The sequence below is a fragment of the Cyanistes caeruleus genome, chromosome 2 (assembly GCF_971803275.1).
Source record: "Cyanistes caeruleus chromosome 2, bCyaCae1.hap1.1, whole genome shotgun sequence".
NCBI lineage: Eukaryota > Metazoa > Chordata > Aves > Passeriformes > Paridae > Cyanistes > Cyanistes caeruleus.
The window spans coordinates 99,051,402-99,073,822 of NC_141702.1; the positions used below are offsets into that span (position 1 = coordinate 99,051,402).

Genomic DNA, 22,421 nt, shown 5'->3' on the forward strand with positions numbered 1-22,421 from the left:
ACACTGCTGCCTGTTCCTGGGTGCTCCACGGACACAAGATGTGTCTGTGTCCAACAGCAACACAAAAGGTGAAATGTGGGCGCAAAACTAGCCAGGGAAAATAGCATCATTTAGGAATATCTTCTTTTTCTCCACCTAGTTTTGTAGGTAGAAAATTTGGGGCTCAGAAATTCATCATCATAGCAATGTCTGATTATGCAAAAATTCAGTATCTGCTTCCTACCAGGCTATGCAGAAAAGTGACAAACTGCCAGGATCCTGGTTCAGAAATTGTTTTGAATCACCAGGATTTAGCACTGTAAATCCCAGCCAAGGCCAGCAAGTCTCTTAAAACTTTTAAAAGGCTCTTAGACAAGGAAAATATTAATTTAACAGGACGTTTAATTTGTTATTTTTTAATAATTTCTTTTTAATTTGGATTTTGACAATGAGAAAACACAGACAGCCCTCTCTTACAACAGAATCTGTCTTCTGATGCAGAGAATTCCTATTACTTCTCTCAGGGTACAGTGAAATCCAACAGAGGGCTTTTCAAATACTGCTGGAAGCTTAAAGAAAAACCAGCATCTGCAGTCACTGGAGCATAGTTCACTGTCAAAACTGACCATGCTTGTAAGGTCATCAGTCAGGTCATCTCTTTAATTATTTCTATATTGAATTAACATGAAATCTGAAGTTTCTTGTTAAAAACATAATTTGAGACATGGAAGTTCAATGCGGTTTCCAGTCAGAGATGCAGGGATCTTATTGGAAAGGTCAGTGCATATTTTAAAAAATGTCTTTACCACACTGCAGGCATTGGGGCTGATTTAATGCATTGTCATGAGGTTTGAGAAACCAGCACCTCTTTCTACACTAACCAATAGAGTCATTCCACAACAAGCTGGCAGAGGCGGGCACAAAAAAGTCAGGATGCCTCTCTAAAATGACTTCCCAATCTCCAGCAGTTAAATCAACTTATGCATGTTAGTTAATAGGGGACTTTAGAGGTGTCCATGGAGACACACAAAGGTATAACAATGCATCCTAAACCTTTTGAGGAGCTCCAGAGGTACAGAAGATGCTGCTGTGCAGCCAGAAATGCGAACAAAGCTTTGCACACCTTCATTTGCCAAGCAAAACTCAAGCAAGCTTTTACCTTTATGTGTGAAGCATTGATGTAGCCTGTATTGTTTTCTTTGGTTGGCACCAGCTCCACTCGGTTCTCCTCATAAGGAACGACCTCCCTGATGCGGTTGCGCTCCGTGTTTTCAGGTAGGGCAGCAGTGGTGAAGATCCCATCTGCCTTTTTCTTTGGAATCTGCTCATATTCTGTAAACACCATCCCCTCCTCCAGCTTCCTTCTCAAGATTTTGCACTAGGGTTTAACAGAACACAGCACCAACACCTTAATGCTTCTGGGAAGAATATTTACCACTAGACCTATCCATCTGTTCTTTAAATTCCAATACACAGCCATAGCATTCTCTCACTCCTTCTGCAGTTATCTGAGGAAATATGACACACCTATTTCTACCAAGTGAAACCACTGGCAAATTTTACAGTTTTACATTCCGCCTCCACATTTTTGAAGACTGATAGCATAAAAACCAAACCTATGCTAAATAATCTTGGTTCAGTAAGAATTTCAGTATGAATATATGATTTCAATATAATAGATATTTTAGTGTTTTGGGTTTTTTTTCCAGGAAGAAGATTGTACAGGAAGAAGTGTGATCTGGCCCACATTTTCAAAATACTGCCTTAACTCACAAGGATGCAGTGTCTGTGGTTGAACACAGCACCACACACAGACAAGGTAGAGATGAAGTCTACTACTCCCTACCTACTCCCTGGGTACCAGACAACACAAGGCTGCAAATTTCTAGCCAGAAAACCAGAAAGATTCTTTGCAAATTTGTTTCTCAAATCTTAACAGCAGCAACTGTTTTCAATATCTCAAATTCCATATACATGCACACACCTGTGTGTGCAAACATCAGGAGGCAAATAACTTTTTTTAAAAAAAAAATTAATCCCATTAGAGACATTAACCAAACTCCTTATCTGTATCAGAACATGAAAGACGGTATCTGTGGGTGAGCACTGCAGAACTTCTCCCAGTCAAGTGAAAAATGTGCAAAGTGTGAGATTTACAGATTGATCCTGTATGACATTGCACAGTTAGGTGAAACAGAGAAAAGCCTCCTTTTTCACGGGCCTCAGTAAACGTTCAAGACATTTGATGCTTTGCCTGCATTCAAAGACATACCAGTGTTAGCCATTTCTGTGTTAATGGCTCTGAAAACTTTAAAGAGAATTTTTTTTTCACATTTCAAATCAAATTTTAGTATTTTAGATACTTCATGCTTCTGGGAACAAAAGGAACAAGCAACATTTCGTGAGGCTCCATCTTACCCTCTCATCCATTGGCACCTTGGTGACTTCATCCTGGCTGTCCTCCGGCACTGGAACCCTAGCAACTGAGAGTCCGTTCAGTGCTGCCAACATCAAGGGCCTCTTCTGGGCCTCCAGGCCTGCCATCTTCTGCTTTTCTAGATTCTTTTGGCAAGAAAAGGCACGTTTTCATCTCTGTGTGATTATTTATAATGCCAGTAAAATGCTGGAATGTTTTTTTAATCTCCAAAATCTGCAACTCTCTGGCCAAGGAATGCAGATGATCACCATTAGCATCGTAAATTCAAATACAACCTCTATTCTTCCTGTTATTCCTCAAAGGCCTGCTCCTACATGAGCACAGAATTTTAATTTCAAAGAAGCAATCCCAGCATGTAATACAGTTTACATGCCATCAAAAGACACACAAATACAATCTCAAGCATTTTCCTGCAGACATTATTCTGAATGCAGGACACACAAAGCATCACCCTGTTACGTTAAAGTAGCACTACCAAAGCCAAGATACCTGGGGCATCTTCTGAAAGGCAATAATTTCAATCTATAACAACATACACTAAAACACAGGCCATTGTTTCTCTTCTGTGATGGTAATACTTAAAATGAGAAGTCTTCTAATGCACTCAGCTTTTATGGTGATTCAAACAGCACCCATGATATATTCTGCACTAAAAACTGAGCTCACATGTTCCAGAAACTGAATGCAATAACAGCCAGGGAGGGATATTATTTATCATATTCATGAATAATATTATGGTATGATATGGAGAACCAGAGCATGAATTTTAAATTCATCCTGCTGCCCCCTCCTTATGCCACTGGGAACTGAAGCATCAAAAAAGACAGAGCATCTCCAGAACTACCCAAATTAGGAATATTTTATTCCATTTCCTTAACAGCTCTTTCTGCTGGATTTGGAAGGATGGATAAGCAGAAGGGGTGCCTGGTTCTCAGCACACATATGGAAGCTGTGGACACCAGATGGGCCAAGCTCAGCTCCTAGAAACACACAATTGAACCTGAATGACCTCAGACATATGTATATGCCTTGATTTTTCAAAAGCTTGTGACCTTGTTCCTCACTACTGGGTTCCTCCAGAGCACAAGCGAAAACACAAGCATCCAAACCCACTCTGGCATCTTTTTATACTTTGAGAAAGCACGAAAATTAAAGTATTTTCCTCTGTTTGGGAATTTTATTATTTTTACTACTTCAAAGGTGAAAGAGAAGAAAGTCTGTGCTTAACAGGTCATGGTCACCAAATTACCATTAATATAACACCTGATTCCTGTGACAAAAGGAAGGTCCACACATGTCAAGATTCCTCATCTAGGCTGAAACCACCTGAAAAGCTTAATGCTAAGGCTCCCCCTTTACTTTCAAAGCAACAACAAATAAAGGACCTTTTGACCAAACTGATCTGAATGGTTATTGCAGAGAAAGAATATTCAAGCATCTCTTCTCATCTTCATTTCCATTCTAAAATCCTGTAGGCTCCTGCTTTTCACTAAATTTTCTTTCATCAGAAGATCAAAAGAGCGTATGCGTGCTTGTTGTTATACCAATGTCTATTCATTAATGAAAAATCAGGTTTATAGTCAAGTATCTATTTTCCATTTAAAGTTTAGGAGTTGTCAAGGACTAAACTCAGTCTCCATGTTGCAATTTAGTAGTTCAGGTTGTATTGCTAACAGTTACATCAGCATAAGGATGCCCAATGGATAAAAACAACAACGGATATGCTTGGAAAATTTCCTTTGAATATACAGCAGTATTTAAATCTAGCCAGCTATTGATCTAGTACAAACTCTTTTCTGCTTTGGACCATTTAGATGCTTTATTATTTTTTTCAGGAATTGTTTTTGTTTCAGACCTCAGTGCTGAAAACAAGACCCACAGCATACACTGGAGTTTCTGTGACTGCAGTTGCAGTGCTCACAGTACTACGCCATGTACATATGTAGGTCACTAAGTGATAAGCACCCTTCATATTTCTCTCATTGCCTTTAAATACTTCTTATTTTAAATTCATTGCAAGTTTAACAGAACCCTACTTCTCATACTTGAGTGCATTTTTAACAAAATAAACAACCCAGATGCTCAACCACACGGCCTCTACATCTGCTGCTTCTCTATTTAGATATCCGGTTCCTTGGTTACTGGCAAAACCAACAATTCATATTCTAGGGCTACCAGGGTTTTATTCAGATAACTATGTTACATAAAGTGGCAGGAAGGGAATTAAAGATCATTTAAAAAAATTTCAAGTTGCCATTATGTTATGTGATACTTCACCCAACACCCTTGCAAAGGAGGAATAAAACACCGTGCCAAAACCACAACCTCCCACCCATCTCAGCAAATGCATTCCAGACTCGCCCTGCCCTCAAATCCTAAAGGGAAGCAGGCATCAAGGGCTTTGCATCAGCCTCCTCATCCCCAGCTGCCCGCCCTGCCACCCACCTCCAGCCAGCACTGCTGCCAGGGTGGTGGCATCCTCAGCTGGGTCAAACACAGGTCTGGCCAGCAGCCAAAGAGCCACAGCTGAGGAAACAGACAAGCCCAAGCAGTGCACGGGATCAGTCCCCTCGATGGCCCACAAAACCAAATTGTATGTGGCACTTAATATCACATTTCCCAACTTTAGGCAAATCCACATCTTCCCACACACGTTTCCTGCAGTTTACTGACCCAACAGTTTTCTGGTATGGAAGTTGACCTGTGTGATTTCTCATTTCCAAGAAGCCACCACAACAGAGGAAGGCACTTACCCTCATCATGATCTCTCTCTCTATAATGCTATCCTCGATAGAAAACATTTCAGACACAGGCCTTTCCTTGACCGGCTCTTTCTTGACCCGCTCCTTCACACTGGTGAGGTCAGGCTCTGAGATGGAGGGCCCCAGTGAAGACCCATTTATTGCCACTTGATCAGTTCGAGAGACACTTATGGCTTTGGAAGGCCCCGGCCTCATGGCCTTGGCCCTGGCTACAGCCACAGAAATGCTAACGTGGTCCTGCCTCAGTGCTCCGTTGCTGACACTTTTACGAGGCCCAGGATACTCTGGAGGAGGTTTATTTGGTATTCTAGCCAAGGCAGCTTGCAGCTGAGCACTGTACTCCATGTTCTCATGAAGGGCCGCTATCCGGGACACAGATTCTTGCGTTTCTTCCTCCTCTTCACTCTCACTGCTGTGTATCAGCATCGTGGCATCGGAAAATGTCTTTTTGTGGTGGTAATGAGGGACTTGTTGAACTTCATGCCCCATCTGAACCGACTCTTCTGGCTGCACCTGCTCCCGCAAAGTGTTCCTGCGTGGCAGAGGGGCATTTAAAGTTTTTAAGGCCATGGCTTCTATCCCGCGCACCATATTGCTGATGACCTCCAGGCTGTGGCGCTTGTTCACCGCCGCGTGGTGCTTCACGGCCATGAGGGGCTCGCTGACCTCCTGCAGCGACTGGCGCACCACGGGCGAGCTGTCTTCCTGGAAGGTTTTCACCGAGAGCTGGACCTTACGAGTGACCAAGTCAGGGCTGCTGCCGCTGACGTACTTGTGCCGGTGGCTGGCCAGGTCGGGCGTGCTGGTGGCAGGGCGCGGGCGCGGGTACGGAGGCGGGGGTCTGAAGAGATAGTTCTTTAGCATGTGGGTGGTGTTGTAGCTCTGGCTGCTCTGCAGCTGCATGTTGGCCAGTTCTGGGGTGCTGACTGTGTGGGATATGGCGCTGGCTGCTGTCTTATTCTGAGCAGCATTGTTCGGGTTCATTTGGTCAGATGGGGCCACAGGCTTGTTATAGCCAGCCCCCTGAGGCCCGTAGGTGATCATGTAAGGGGGCCTCTCTCGAATCTCAGGCTGGCTGTAAACTAGGTCTTCTGGCTGGTTGTAAGCATGTGTGTTTCCAATATTGAGATTCCTCAAAGATTGACTTTGGCTATCCATCTGGATCACCCCTCTCTTCATTTGCCTCATGACAGTTTCATAATCTGGAGTTGGCCTGTAAGACGGGACGATGATTGCACTGTGTCTGTGGCTGGGGATATAGTCTGCTCTCATGATGTCACTTCCCGGGATGCTCAGATTTGAGGACATTGGAGATGCCTGAATGAAGTTCTGTGAGCGATTGAGGGAGTTCATGCTGTGGGCACTGCATACACTCCCATTGGGTCCATTACCATTCAAGTAGCTGAAGTCCATTGGACACCTATCCAAACTGGTCTGAGACCTACAGTAGAAAGTTTCTTCATTTCCATGGAAAATGCTATCTGTGTAGAGAGAGAAGTGTTGACAATTTCAACCCACAAGGGCTTATTCACTGTTAAAACTTTAAATGCATCAGTCTGCACCAATGAGTGCAGAGACAGCTTATTGCACAAGTGCAGGGAATGTTTGGTCTTGGGAGCATCCTTGAGCCATTGAAATAGAACTAAAGCAAAACTACCCACTTAAACATTCCCAACACTTAGGAAAATATAGTAGTAGTTAAGAACCTTGTGGGAAACATGAAAGGGGTAAGAGAGGAAGTGTTTTAGCCTGAGGTGGCAAGGAAGAATAAAGGGGCATCTCCTCCCTCAGCATCGTGAAAGGCTTCAGTGCTGCTTACGCCTTAGAACTCCGGCGCTGCAAGCATATGGTTACCCTGAAAAATTCTCTTGTCTCTTCTGTTGATACGCGGCTGTCTGAGATTCAGAGTATCAGGGGACTGTGAAATTGGAAATCCTACTTCAGACCAATCAACAGTGTTGAGGATCTGAAGTATGACACATTTGGGTGATCAAAGCTCAGGAAAAAAGAAAAAAGAAAAAAAAACCTAAACAACAAACCACCATACAGATGAACTATAGAATGTTAAATACTTCAGCAAAGCGTACCTGAGAGGAAATCAAGACTAGTAAAGATCATATCCTGGATCACATCTTTACTGCAAGACTGTCCCTGTTGAAAATCTTGTATGAAAAGAGTAATAAGTTCCCACACTCTAAAATCAGCTAGGTTCTTTAGTAATGTAGAAAAGTCTGTTGTAAAACTAAGGGAATTTTACAATTCTTCTAAAACTGAGAATATCCTTCACAGCCTCACCTTCACAGTAGAGCAGTAGCAGCCACTAAGTCATCTACTGTATGCAAGGAACTCTACTAAAAGGCTCCTTTCCATATTTATCAAATTCTACCTTAAAAAGAGTCAGACCCCACAACCCAAAACACCAACAGGTATGATTGAGAGTTCCTCTGCAGGTAAGAGCACTTCAACTGTACCTCTCATGAGCTGCAAAGAACAACAGCCTAACAGTCCTGGCTACACGTATTCCAAAAGGTGGGGTGGTTAAGCAAGTGAGACTCAAGCTGTTTAAGGGCTAGGCTCTAGTCCTAGACTTGATCAAAATAACCTGGAAAAACCTCCTAAAGATTTTATTTGTCAAACATGGGCATAAAAATAGTTAACCCTCTTTGTGTCTGTAAGGCTAACTGTGCAAGCAGATGGTGGTGAGAAATCAGCAGAGAAGGTTGTCTACAGATACAGATTCATGGACAGAACACTATGATTTCTCCTACAGTAAAAGCTTTTTGCTCTCCCCTTTTCCCTCACTTGGTTTCTCTCCCTGGCCCCAGCTGGCACTGCCTTTGAGTACAGCCATCAAACTCCCTTTAGAAATTATTTTTTTCAGCTCACTGAACTGGAATACCAAGTTTAAGATCCATATAATCATAGGAAGATATTTTAGGGATATTTGAAAACTGAAATTGGACTTCAAATGGAAGACTTACTGCAACATTAACCATAAAACCACTAGTTCTCCTGCAGCAGCAGCAGCAGCTCTCGTTTGACCATGATGACATTATAAATCTGGACATAAGGCTTAGGAGCTTCTTTGCATACACATAAAATTGAAGTACATTAAAGGGAAAATATATGCTCTACGTACCTTGTGAATTATGTGTTTCAGTGTAGTGTTCTCCACACTGGACATGCATAGGAGGCAGTATAAAAGGATGTTGTCTTGGCTGAAATAAAAGCACATGGAAATAAAAAAGCATTAGAACTTCATTTGCTACAATTTTTGCGAGTAAAATGGGAAAAATGGTTCATAGCCCTTTCCACTGAATACTGCTCTTTCTTACCCAGCCAAAAACATATCTTGGCAGCTCCTTATAGAACAGAAAATAACTTTTTGTAAATTGCTTGCTAAATTTTGTTACAGAGCCCAAAACTGACCAGTTAAGATTCCTTTAAGCTCAACCACTTCAAAAAACAACATCCATAATTTCAGCTCTTTTAAAATTCTTCACATTTTTATTAAAAGCCGTTGCCCTTAAAGAATTAAACCCAAACAAAACAGGCACCTAATCAGGACAAAAGCAGACATGGAACAAATTCAAGGACTTGGGACACTGTTATACAAGCAACAGGACCACATATGGACTTAAAAGAACTCCGTAAATTACAAGAACATTGAATTCCTTAGATAATGTATTTGAGTTTACTCTAATAATCTGCACTGAAACAAAATATTTAACACAAGTCATAGAGGGGGCAACTCAGCATTAAATCAGCAGGATAATTTACAGAAAATAAATCATAGCTGATGCCATATTACTCCCCAGCTTTGTCCCTTGGTAAACCAATGTGTTTTGCAATTCTATTTTGCCACCTGCACTGCAATGTCCTGTCCGGTGTCACAGAGCGAGGTTTATGAAAACATATTTCAATATATGAAGTAAGCAGAAAGACAAGGAAGACACTCCTGTCTCATGAATGTGTCTTCCTTAGCAGCAGAATAAGGGCTTTTCATCCAGGCTGATTCACGTAGTTCAACCTATTAAGGAATACTGTGGATGCCCAAGGCAAAAAACCCCACATAATCTGCCTTTGCGTGCACATGCACCAGATGAGCACCATGCAAGTTTGCTAGCAAAGAGGGGGTGGGGAAGGGGTAAGATTTAAATTTTCTATGAAAATGGTGAGAAGGAATAAGAATTAAAGATACGAAGCTCAGTATGAATTCTTACATACAAAATAGCTGTATTAAGCCAGAACTGGAAAACAACAAGAAGTCTTTTTGCTACAAGAATTAGTTCCAGAGGTATAAAGCCCTAGTCTCACTGAACAACCTAGGCCAAGGAGACTTCTGTTGATAATTTTAGTAGAGAAGCTGAGGCTGGAACTAACTGAGATGCTGGAAAGCCTAACAAATGGAGGGCAGAGGAAAAGTGCAAGGAAGGAGAAGTGACTTCTACTAAGAATGTGTACATCTGGATCAGACAGTTTTCTTTGTGGTAGATGTTATGAAAGGTATCTGCAAGAAATTCAGAATTTTTATTTCTAAGGCCTATCTGCCTCCTTTGAAAAAAAGAACCCTGGGATCTGCAGAACAACAATATCCAAATTAATGATAACTTGGATTTTTTTAAAATCGGGTAATTAAACGTACCATAATATTAAGATCTCCTACACTGAGGGGGTTTTACTGGAAAACCAACATCGCTGGGTGGTCTGACAGGAAAAAGAGACAGCAGAAACCATGCCAAAACCATATAAAGGGTCTTGATCTGAAAGTAAAGAACATGATCCCTAGTGAAGTGGCAGAGCCTCACCCCAAAGATTCCACTTCACTTCCCATTTCTGCTACTGATTTATTGCTACACAAGACAAATGAATAGGTAGGTGTATGAAGGTATGTGCAGTTCAGACAACAGTCAGGAGGACTTTTTTTTCCTCCCAAAGAGAACTGTTCCAACAAGTTAACAGAACAATTACGAAAAAGGCAGCTGAAAGTTCACCGTGAGGAGTCAGCAGCCCAGTGCACTTTTCAATTGATGAACCCACATTCTTCCTCTTGATCTTCCTGAGACTTTGGGGATTTAAAGGCTTGTTGCATGCTTATGTTTAAAACAAAATAGCAGCAGGATTTTTCTTTTGAAAGAACAGATTTCCATTTTTCATATATAATTTAGAAAGCTGCTCACATTTCTCTCTCACGATATAACAGAAGCCATAGCATAAAAATGCAAAGCACAGTTCATTTTTCCTCCTTCAGTTTTTCGTCGTCATTTCCAGGGACCTAACTCGTAGGCACCAAAAATACTGTAAATATGCCAAAGAGAATGCAATACGCAGCCTGTGTGTTGCATCATGACACCTTAGAAACACCTTGATAATGAAAAGACAAAGAAATCTGGAGGCAGCTACAGCAGTTTTCCTGCCAGTGCCTGGGAAACAGAGTGCAGCTTTTAGATCCAATGGATTGGGTACATACACACAGGAAAATAACCTGCGTTGAAATCTGCAAGGATAAAGCTATCCTCAAATCAGTACCTTCTTAAACCTAATTTTGGAACATTTTCACAAGTTGTAACCATGTTGTGGGGAAATGTCCAGAAAACACTTGCTCACATCAGCTTGCTGCCATGCAGAAATAGGACTCTTCTCTTACTCTGGAAAGGTCTACAAAGTATAGCCTATACCACACATGAAAACTGGCAACCTGCAGAGAGATAAACATTGCCCTCTGTCCAAGGAACCAGCACTGCTACAGTTACAGAAAATCAGAATCTGTTAAATAAGATTAAAAATACTGACATGCTGGATGTTAAAATTTAATCCAAAAAGAGTTTCTTTAGAATTGACAAGAGGTAAAAAAAAAAAGACTCACACATGATTTTTTTTTTTGGTAAATATTTCAGGAAAATATTACCCAGTTTGGTCAGAATTATAGCGTTTCTGGGGATTAGTTAAATGGAAATAAATTGATTTAAGAAAACCTCTGAATCACAATCCTGAGTGATTCTAATACTTTAACTTAAATTAAGAGTAACTTCACACTTAAAATAGGGCCTTAACCCAAGAAGCTGGTAAATTGTAAGTAGTCTTTGCACAAAAACATGAGGATTGAAGAAATGTGAAATGCAACATTACATAATGACTAGATTTGATGCATAGAACACAAGAAACTTCAAATTCTTTCTAGAGGATTATTTTCTCTACATGTTGAAATAACCTCAATCCAGCAGAAAAGATGCTCAGTTTCTGCAGGGCAAATAAAAATATAATGCCTTGAAGACTGTAATTTTTACTACTCAGTGGTGATATTATCCAGTTAATCAATCTGGGCAGTCACACCCTTGAAACTCATTCCAATCATATTGCCAACAAGAAATGAGTTAATGGGCTTATTTGAAATTTAGAATGTAGGTAATTTTACACAATGCCTCATCCCATTAGAAATGATATAGATATTTTTAAAGACCTCACAGTGGCACATACCAAAGATGACCTACTCCAGGTTGGCCGTCGTCGGATAGGGGGAGGAGAATTTGATTGTCTGTGGAGGAAAAAGAGAGATGATAGAAACCACAATATCTCAATTCTGAGTCAAGAATGAATGGGAAAAACAAGATGTGAAAAATATTGCTCCTTACTGAGATTTTTAGATATATGAATAAATGAAAATAATTCAGGTTCTCCTTTAAATACAGCAAATGTTCCCATTCCAAACTACACATGCCTTTTGTTCCTTATCCTATTTGGCTCACTTGGAAACACAAGAAAGAAAAATTATGGTTTTAAATTAATTAAACAAGTCTCTTAAGTAGAAAAACAGAACATGGCACACAGGTACAGTCTCAGGTGACTTTATGTGATCATTAAACCAAGGATAATCTTATTAAATTGATATGAATCACTCCCAAGCAATGCACACAGATCAGGAAGAAAAGGGAAAAAACCAACTGGTTAGACAGTACTAGCAGAGCCACATACAATGTTAGAGTGGCCAGGTGCAGTGGAAGGAACAAGGAGTGTAGGAGGAAAAAAATACAAGGAAGGGAAGGAAACAAGTTGAAGGAGGTAGAAATATAGTGCTTACGTGAAGAGAGGAAAGGTGGAATTTGTCCTCTTACAGTTTCTGATCTGGTGAATGATGTTATGTGCGATTAGAGGAAAGGCACACAGGAAAACAAACAACTATCATTTTAACACAGAGGGCAGGAAAATTATTTGGCTAGAAAACACACTCTGGCATATGCTGTCATCAATATATGTAGCTCTAGCACACAAGCTTATACCACATGAGACCATGGTAAGGAGAGCAGTTCCAATGACAAAAATACATTGAAACTTGTTATTTCACTCTTTGTGACATTCCCTACCTTTATTAGTCCAAATATTTGCAAATTGCCTATGAAACTGCTACATACAACACATTCATAGGACCCACAAACTAATTGTTCAGTGTTTAGGAAGAAACATGATCAAAAGCTATGGCTTCTGCAGTCTGGGTTATGACTGGTAACAAAGTTCTCTCTGTTGACCCCAACACACAGCTTCAAAGGGGAAATATCCCAAGGTGACAGACTATGGCATTTTGTTTTCTTTCTTGCCTGTCACAGGGGAGACAATCAGGACCTTCCTTAGAATTCAATCCCTCTGGAACCATTAAAATTGAATTTAGTATTGGACTATTGAAATCCATTATATGCTGCTAAGAAATGTCTTTTCCAGTCTTCCTCTCACTTCCCAGGAACTGCAAGCAACATGTAAAATCTAACCAACATCTCTTTTCTCTAAGTGGAAAGATCACTGAGAGCAGTTCACCTCTTTGGACTCTCCTATGCTCTAACTCACCATAGGTTAATATAATGTGTGCACACATGAAAGACCTCCTCATCTTCTCCTCATCATTTTGGCTTTCTTTTCCAACAGATGGCATTACCCAGCTGAACGGATGGGATGTCCAGCTCTAACTAGTGTTGTTGATAGAGATGAGACTTCTTCATGGTAAGTTTTGCAAGAATTTCATGTTCTCTGCCGTACATGCCCAGCACACCACAAAAATTTCTCAAAACTCTAACCTTTTGAAAGCCAAATTTATCTCAATCTGAAAATGTGTGCTGGTGTAAATGAAACATCTCAGCTAAGAAACAGACTTTTGAATTAAAGCTAAAGCCTAATGAATTCCTCCTTCTTTTATAAGGAATCCACCTGTGTGAGAAGACTAGCTCAAGGCCAGTTTCTAAGAAAGTGCTTAAACCAGAGCCTAAAGGAGACTTCAGGTTTAGATTTACAACCTCTGCTGTGTTGTGGCAGTACAGCTACGCATATTAATGCACCCAGGTGTCCTCCCTCGTTCAGCACACATAAGAGGCAGATAAATTATCCTGCCCCAACTAGAAGATGACAAGCTGCACTTTCCAGCGCCCTTAGCTGCTGGATGGGCAGTGCATCTGCTGCTACAGCTCACATTTTGACATGATAACCTATGTCACCTTTCACACCAGTTTAGACTGATAATATTCTGGGCTATCAACAGCAGACACCAAGGCCTTTGATTCAAGACTCCCTGTAGGATTTGGCTGTTTGGGAGCATCAAAGTTCACAAGGCTCAGAATGAAATTTCATTCTCAACCGTCTGTTCTTGCTGTTGGTAAAAACAAAACAGGAAAAACAGGGAAAAGGGAAAAGAATAACTGACATACGTGACTAGGAAAAAAAAACCCAAACCCCAAAAAACAAACAAAACCAGACATGCCAAAACTCAGACCAATTCCAAAGCAAGGTGTCAGAAAACAACTGTGAAGCAAGAGTACTCACTCTGTGCAGATTTTGTTCTGTTTGTAAAACTTGTGTCTTGATGCAAACAGACGTGAAATATACTTGGCATTTTCAAGATCATCCTTTAAAAATGAGAAAAAAATAGGAAAAAAATTAATTTTGTTATTCCTACCAAGAAGTGACAAAAGTTTTTTTAAAAAAAAACAGGTGCAGGAATGATTTGTAAGTTGTACCATATACAGAATTTGGTTCCCAAGAGCACATCTACTGGTCTCAAGATCACTGAGGGCATAAGATTACTGAACCCCAGTGGTGTGCATTGACACACTGCCAAGGCACAGTGTGGGGGGGCACAACAGCCATAACATGGCTCAAGCTTGCTGGTCCAGTTTGCTACTGGTCTTGGTTCAGGAAAATGTGGACTGATTTTAAATAGCACAGAACAGCATGACGGCCCTCTGAGTTCCAGTGTGTGCACACATGGTAGCTCATGCCCAGCTCTGCTTATGCTGCTGTATTTATGCCATTCAAAAAGCACTTCAGTTTTTTTTGCAGATTTCCCAACATAGGATATTTCAGGACGCTTGGAAGAAAATACAGAAATTAGTACCTAAATGAAGCTAATTTTTCTTTCTGCATAAAGTACAACATGAACTGTGAGGGGGGGTGGTGTTATGCAAGTGAACCTCTTTGGAAAAGTGGAATTTTAAAGGTTTATTTTTACATAAGTAGTTTTCACGATGACACAGATCAGATCTTTTTCTTACTGTGTGAAAGAGTACATTCTCTTCTTTGTTGATCAACTCTAGAACAATTGAAGACTTGTTATGAGCAATATTCCCAATGTCATTCCACCTGCAGAGTAAAAAAATGCATTGGAGTTTGCCAACACATACATTCAAACATTTCACAAACACAGTAAGAATCCATTAGTCAACATCAGTCTCGTTTTATGGGAAAGGTTTTCAGTAACATTTTGGTGAAGAAACCTGGTTAGGAAAATAAGGAAATCATATTCTGATTAAAAGTGAAAAGATGTTCAGGTCTTAACCCAAAGCAGGAGAGTTAAAAGCTCTCTTTAAAAACATGAATTTGAAGACTCACAATAGAAGATACTTTAATGGTAACTATTTTACTGAACTGTGGCATTTTGGAACTGACTGATTTTTGCCACATGTAATATAATTATTTTGTTTTAAGTGACATTCCTCCCTAAATGCTGTTTCCACCTTTCATTCAGTGCCAATTATTGCTAAAGAAGGTTAAGTTGACAACATGGTTATGTAGGCTATGCATACCATGTTAATACTTTGGCTTTAAGTTTGCAATCTTTTTTTTTTTCCCAAGTAATTGTCAGGTTGCCCAAGATGTGAATTATAATCTTCTTACAAATAGCTGACAGACATTTGCGTACATTGCATGCAATCCACGGGGATGGAAAGGACTTGTTTGTTCTGTTTGCAGCATACATTCCTCTTCATGTCATGGCAGGAGGCTTGCAGTGCATATTTCCAAAGAGTAAGAATCCCAGCACCAACTCTCATTTCTACATGTAAAGAAACTTTATGCTTTTGTCACCCAGCCCAATTAAAGGATTATCTAATTCCTTCTTAAAATTACATATGCAAAATACCAGCTAGGGGGAAAAGGGAGCACTAATATTTTTTAAGCTGACTAATGAAAGCTCTTTTAAGGCAATCCCCCCCCAAAACTTCCATCTGAAGTCCAATATAAGCCTTAGCTACTGTCTGAAAATCAGTGCACCTCAAAAAACACAGCTTTTAGGCTGCACAAAATTCCTACTCTAATCACAGGGATTAGTAAAAATCAACTTCAACTAAACAGCAACAGTAATAAAAATACCCACTGGAAGAATAGCAAGGAAGAGCAAAACTATCCTCCCTGGAATCATGGAGATTTCTAGCAACATTTCATACAGAACAAATCCACAAAAGCAAGTTAACAGCTAAGTCATTCTTATTAGCCAAAATAAACTGCAGAAGAAACAATGGAGTGACACAGTCATGATTTTCAAAATCACGGAACGAAAAAGTTCAACATTTTTTAGTGGTGTGCCTAAATGTGGCAACCAGATTCTCAGAAGTGTTGAGCTCTTAGGCTGCCAGCTGTGAGGTTTAACAGATTTGCATTCAGAAGCATCAAAGAAGAAGACATAAAGACAAGAGAATAAAAGGGATCAAAGCCTTGTAAACTAGAACAAAATACATGACAGGCTACTACAACTTTCTTGCCATCCAACCCATTCACAGACATCAGAAATTATTCTTTATCTAATCCCTTTGGGCCAAGAGACCAATCCTGAAAACAGTAAGGTTACTATTCCTTAGTTAGAGAATTGCCACTATTACAGTCACATGCAAGGAAAAAATCCCACACATACAGCTCTGGAAAGAAACTCACTTTAAATACAAAAGACCCTCATTTTTACCTATAAATCACAGTCGTCCTTCCAATTCTGTTTTTTATGAAGATGCCCATGAAGAAAATACCGAGGTGTATGTCATTTCCATGGTTATCCTGCAGAGAAAGGACAATAAATTTAATTTAATAAAGAAACTGGTTGATAGGTTCATAGGAATGCATGCTGAAGTACCAAGGAGAAGCCCTTCAGTGTGGATGCAGGACTAACCTATATTTTGCTGATTGATTGGACCCTGATTTTCATTATTTCAGAGCAGTTAGGACTTAAGTGGATTTATTGTGAGAACAGAAGAAGGCTAAATGAGCTCAAAGTTCTCCTCTCTCAAACACCACACAGATCACAAATTTGCATTTATGTATAATGCATCCCCTATCTTTGTGACTACAGCTATCTAGAGACCGTAGGAATACCAAAAGCAATAGTTGTCTTTCACAGCCATGGTATTTCTCCAGACATCTGTTAAAACATGTACAGATTTCAGAACACCACACCTGGTGATGGAATCCCTCTCAAAAGCTTTACCATTCACACTTCCTCCTTTAAGTACTCCACATAGAAGTTCACAGCATGTCACCCCAAAAAGTACTTCCATCTCTATGCAGATACATCCTCCACTGATTTTCAGTTGTTGGGTTAAACATTCAACTGCACACACCACACAAAAACAATGCAAAAAGAGTGCACACTAAGAAGTCCTATTGCTTTTGCACCTACCCATGTCTCCTTGTAGGCTCCTATTTGAAAACCACATGCTCCTGATCCATTTTGCAGTATCCTTAAAAAAACCTTTTCCTTTTTTTTGGCTACAAAAGCTTAATACTGCGGACAAAGCAGTTTTTCTACATTTATCAACAAGCAAGAACAGTTCCCCTTCAGCTGCATGTATAGTAATTGATTCACCCTTTAAAGAGGTAAATAGAAATCATGCTAACACCATGAGTGTGGCTAGAAAGCATGGGTAGAAGAAAGGATATGAGAGAAGTTAATGCACTATGCCTGCACACACTGTAAAAATCATCAGGCACCTCTGCATTTTAATAGATCAGATCAGAGCAGTTCTCCTGGCCTTGCTCTGCTTGATCTTTAGAAGGCAACGATGGAGTCTCTGCACCTGCTTAACTACTGAGTGCTAGGCCCTTTGCAAACAAACCATGGCTGGCAATTCATCCAGAAGCTGAGAGTCAGCAGTTTAGTCTGATCAGAGGACAACACATTCTTCTGCCATGTGCCAGAGGGAGTCTTACAAGACAAAAAGATTGGGAATGCGTGGGGGTAAATGTATCTATTTGTATACACACAAATACATATATCTACATGTGTGTGTGTGTGTATACACACAAATACCCACATGGAAAGAAAGACACATATTTCTAATAACATTTTCTACCAGGAAAAGAAGAGAAACCTTTAATTTTCCCCTTTGAATGCAGTTCTGTTGCAAGGGTAACACCGTCCTGCCATTTTGCAGAGCACCCAGTCCACTGTTCATACTTACCTTACTGACACATGCAAAAATAGCTAATGACACTTCCAACACAGAAATCTTTTGTAGTGGTGTGCAGCATTATTCCAAATGAATTTGAGGAAAGTTTTCATTTCATTCATTAGCAATAAACATTCCAAAATTTTTTTGGCAGGTTGAAAGTTTTTCGCCATTTAGCTCCTTACCCCCAGGCCACTTCTGAGATTGGCACCAAAGGATCAATTTTAACTTCAGCAGGAAGATTGTTTTGTTTTGTTTTGTTTGGTGTGTGTCTGCATTTGTTTTTAAATTCCAAGTTGTCTTTAAATAGCAGGAAATCCACTCACAATCCACCACTTAGGGTGACTGTGTAGGTCAGCAAAAACAAATGGGTCATGTTAGGAACAGCAGTTTTCAATTTCTCAACTTTATCATAGCAGCACATGCTCCATAAGGCCACACATCCAGACCATTCATGGCAGAATGGGACTTCTAGTGAAGGGAAAGTGACTGCAAATGCAAAATAATCCCTGAAATTCCCCCTTATTAAAAATGCATGGAAGACTTGTGTGCACATAAAGGAAACTAAGGAAAAGTGAAGTTAATGTGAGTAGCAACTTAGAAAGACATGAAAAGGTCTCATTTTCCTATCCTGTTAAAGTTGACCAGAGCTGAGATTCATTTGCCCTGGCCACTCCCCCATAGACATGAAAGAAAGCAAGGAGCATCTCTTATTCCCAAGAGAGCACACTCTAGAACATAGCAACCTCTTCTGTAACAAGGATTTTCATAGAAGATAAGTCGCGCTATGAGCCTAAGTAATCCTCATGCTGCAATGTCCATTCAAACTACCAGCAGTCATTTCACCCTCTGGAGCAGTTAAACAAGTCCTGTCTCTTTTGGACAAACATGAGTTGCACACAGACCAAAGGTTGCTGCAGAGTTGTACATCATTTGATTCAGAGGTGCCTTTATAATATATACTAACATACCTTTACAGGGAAAATTTCCTGTCCAAAGCCATCCAGACGTTCCACTTCATTGATGTACATTAGCTCAGCCTCTGCTGCTGTAATGCCACTACAATTAGATTAACAAAAGTCACCAAACAGTTCAATATTACACACACACACGCAAATACTAGCGAAAAAATGCAAGTTTCACAAACCACTTGAGAAGGCACTTTGGAAATGCTGCCTAGAAATGCACAACAGAAAGCTAACTTTCAACATTAGGATCATTATCTGCAAGGGGGAAAAATTTACTGAATGTCACTAAGACAAGGTACAAAGCAGTTAAAATGACAGGAGGAACAAACAGAAGTGATCACATTACTCAGCTTCTTCCACACACATCAAATCTTTTCCAGGCGTTAATAAACCATTAGGTTGTGGATAGTTTTGGGTGGAAAACTTGAACCATAGGGGTGTTAATCTGCCTGAATATTATACAAGGCCACTGGAGCTTCTTAAAATGACTGAAAAGGAAAGACCTACATTTTCAAGTTGGCTGTTCAAAAACAGAGGCACTAAATCCAAAAGTTGAACAGATTCTCTTTCATAAGTGAGAACAAACCAGCTGAAAACTTTTACACACGTGTCTACACACGCTCCTGTCACAGGTCAGGAATTCAAACAGTTTTCAATTCTCAAAAGCAGGTCTGAATAGACTGCAGGTTATTCCAAAAGAAGACCACTATTAATTTTTCTCGTCTTTGCTCCTTCTTACCACAGCTTACAAACAGAAATATAGGAACCAGACAAATACCCGGGAGAAGGGAGGTGGAATACGATCTACCTGCCGAAGTGAGGGGAAGTATTTGCTCTTTGTGTTGCAGAAATAGCACTATAGAGCACAGCAGGTGGGAAATCTTTCCTTTCAAGTCTGTGAGTTAACCAAGATCACACAAGCAGCCCATGGCAGGGAGAGAACAGAACCAGGCTTGTTCCTGGCCGGCTTGGAAGCTATTCCTTTGGTTGCATCAAAGGGCCAGGCTTGCATTGAAACTCAAAACTGAGAACGGCCTTAGACTTAGAGACTGGTATTTGTCCTTTTACAACCACTTTCTCTCATGTAATGGGGAATGCAGCATCCTTCACATAATATTCCTATTGCATATGACATGTGGGCACTGCCATTTTTCCCATAACAGCACTCTAGAGGTTTGAACACTTCCACCACTGAAACACCTGGACAACATGAAAGACGCCTGCTCACAAAGAAGGTTTTTTTACTGAAGCACTAATGCACACACTCCTAGCTCATTAACTAGTAACACTATACTGTGTCTTCTCCTTGAGACTTCAAACCCAGTTCCTGTTATTTTCATTTCCATTACACTGAGAGCATTTGTATCCCCCTCCTCTTGAAAGAGCCCCTTGGATCGCCATCGATCAAGTCAGAGGGTCTTTCACCAAAATCAAAAAGAGAAAGGAGTCTACTGCATAGCACAACCAGTGTTACACATGCTCATTAAACCTAAGGGTGTAAATGCTCATTTATTTGGGATTAAGTTCCTCAGCCATTTTGTGTTTACCAGAGGTAGATAATCTTCTGTGATAGACTAATTAAAAATCCAGTGACACAAAACATAATAGTAACATGAAGACAAGCTAGTTAAATACTGCCAGGAATGCATGGGGTAGCAGGACAGTAATAGAATGATGATATATTCTTTTTTAAAAATAGCACAAACTTTATCATGTCAAGCTCACCTGTGAGTTCGGTGTTCCTGAGCAACCTTTTGAGTCAGCTCCTCCAGGACAGCTTCATCCTGGGTCCAATCCTGTAAGAACATGAAGCAGCATCAAAAACCAGTCAACCAAAGAGAGAGAGAAGATAAAATGGCAGACAGAAATAATGACAGCAGATGTTTCAAGATTTGTAGTTACAGAGAGAGAACCTATCACTGACTGCATTGAAAATTCAAAGCATAGGATGCTAAAAATACGTCAGAAGAACACAAAACCATGATTTTTTTTTTTTTATACCTTCTTTTGAGTGAGTAAAGAGATACTGTTAAAAGTAGAGGTAAGGTCCTTATTATTCCAAGATAGAGAACAGAACATAGAGCACAGATAAAGGACCTTCTCCTGGATAAGTACTGAACAAATCCTTAAAAAATTTGGGAATCTACAAAATAATATATACCTTTTAAAGACAGACCAAAATAATACGCAGACCATGGAAAATGAATTCATGAGTATTTTTTTGTCCTGCAACATACAGGTACTCCCTTTCTCATTTTAAAGGAATTGAAAGTTTTTCTACATTTTCAAATATGCATTAAAACCTACTTTATGCTTGCAACACATTTCTGAGCAGAAATCTTTGTACTCTCCAAATTTAATAACGTGGTAGAAACAATTCCGAAATAATTGGGAGCAAGTTAATAAAGGAAGTCTACTCATAAATTCAAGACCAAAAAAAGGAAGCTGAAAAACTTTCTTGCAAAACCTCAAAGTTCTTACTTTTATTTAAGAAAGCCTTAAGGCTGGATGTAATGTGCTTAAATACACTGCTTCTTGCTCAATGGGGCCCTCCCCTCTGATATTTGCTTCTGACACAAAAAAATGTGAAAGTGGTAGCGTGCTAATGAAAAATGGCATGGTACATGCCTATGCACAGCCACACACCTGTGGGGTGTACTGTGTACATAACTTTGTTCTTTTCACTGCTGAAGAAATGCCATTTGACACACATTGTAGCCTCACAAGATCAAACAGCACTAACACAGCTGCCCCTCCCTCATCCACAAGCTCACTTCACTAATGAATTTATAGCAATGTTCTCGGTGGAGACTTTTTTAATGCCCCAAATTCACTCAAATTCTCCAACTTGCTTAGGGATTCATTTGTATCTGCAGCACTTACCCACTCTTACTGAACTTGCAGTGAAATATTTACTATTATGTTATCTATCCTCCCCAAGAGAGCAAAGAGAAGTAGTTAAAAAAATGTCTAGAGAAATTACTGATTTAAGAGTAGGCTTCTGAAAATGTAGGAAGCAGACACTCTGCTGATCTTAAATTTAGCAATAGTTGCTATGGATGAAAGGCAAAATACTGCAAAGCAGTGGTAAACATGCAAGAGAGGAGAGCTGATCACACCACCATGGAGGCAGCTGACACAAAAACAGAGGTTCTGAGAGATGGGCCCAAAGAATAAATTGCTGAACCACAGAGAAATTGACCACCTGAAAGCTCATCTAGAGACCTAAAACCTCCCCTATTTTTTTTTTCTGAATAGAAAAATAGTACCAGTATATCCCTGGCAATGTTCAAGGCCAGGTTGGATGGGACATTGAGCAGCCTGGTCTAGTGGGAGGTGTCCCTCCTCACAGCAGGGGGCTTGAAACTAGATGATCCTTACAGCCCCTTCCAACCCAAACCACTGTATTATTCATTTTGTATTGAAAGAAGTTTGCAGAAGTTCATTTACAAAGTGATGCCCTGACACTTTTCTCCACATATATTTTCATCCATCTTCTTTCCTATTTACCTGCCTCCAAAAGCCATCAGCTATACACAAGATCATCAATTACTTTTCAATAGATAAAATGACTAACCAAAGAAAT

General features: G+C 40.1%; 1 protein-coding gene across 6 annotated transcripts in view; it reads right to left on the bottom strand.

Moving 5' to 3' along the window:
* The window catches only part of PTPN14 (protein tyrosine phosphatase non-receptor type 14), a 110,698-nt gene that overhangs the window by 15,639 nt on the left and 72,638 nt on the right, over window positions 1-22,421 (bottom strand). For all 6 annotated transcript variants that reach the window (XM_086878656.1, XM_086878653.1, XM_086878659.1 and 3 more), the window contains exons 6-15: window positions 20,561-20,631; window positions 18,839-18,926; window positions 16,391-16,479; window positions 14,709-14,796; window positions 13,981-14,063; window positions 11,656-11,713; window positions 8,318-8,396; window positions 5,170-6,659; window positions 2,398-2,541; window positions 1,139-1,357 (exon numbers count right to left, since the gene is read on the bottom strand). In XM_086878656.1, coding sequence (XP_086734782.1) covers window positions 1,139-1,357; window positions 2,398-2,541; window positions 5,170-6,659; window positions 8,318-8,396; window positions 11,656-11,713; window positions 13,981-14,063; window positions 14,709-14,796; window positions 16,391-16,479; window positions 18,839-18,926; window positions 20,561-20,631 — 2,409 coding nt within the window. The remainder of the gene's footprint in view (window positions 1-1,138; window positions 1,358-2,397; window positions 2,542-5,169; window positions 6,660-8,317; window positions 8,397-11,655; window positions 11,714-13,980; window positions 14,064-14,708; window positions 14,797-16,390; window positions 16,480-18,838; window positions 18,927-20,560; window positions 20,632-22,421) is intronic.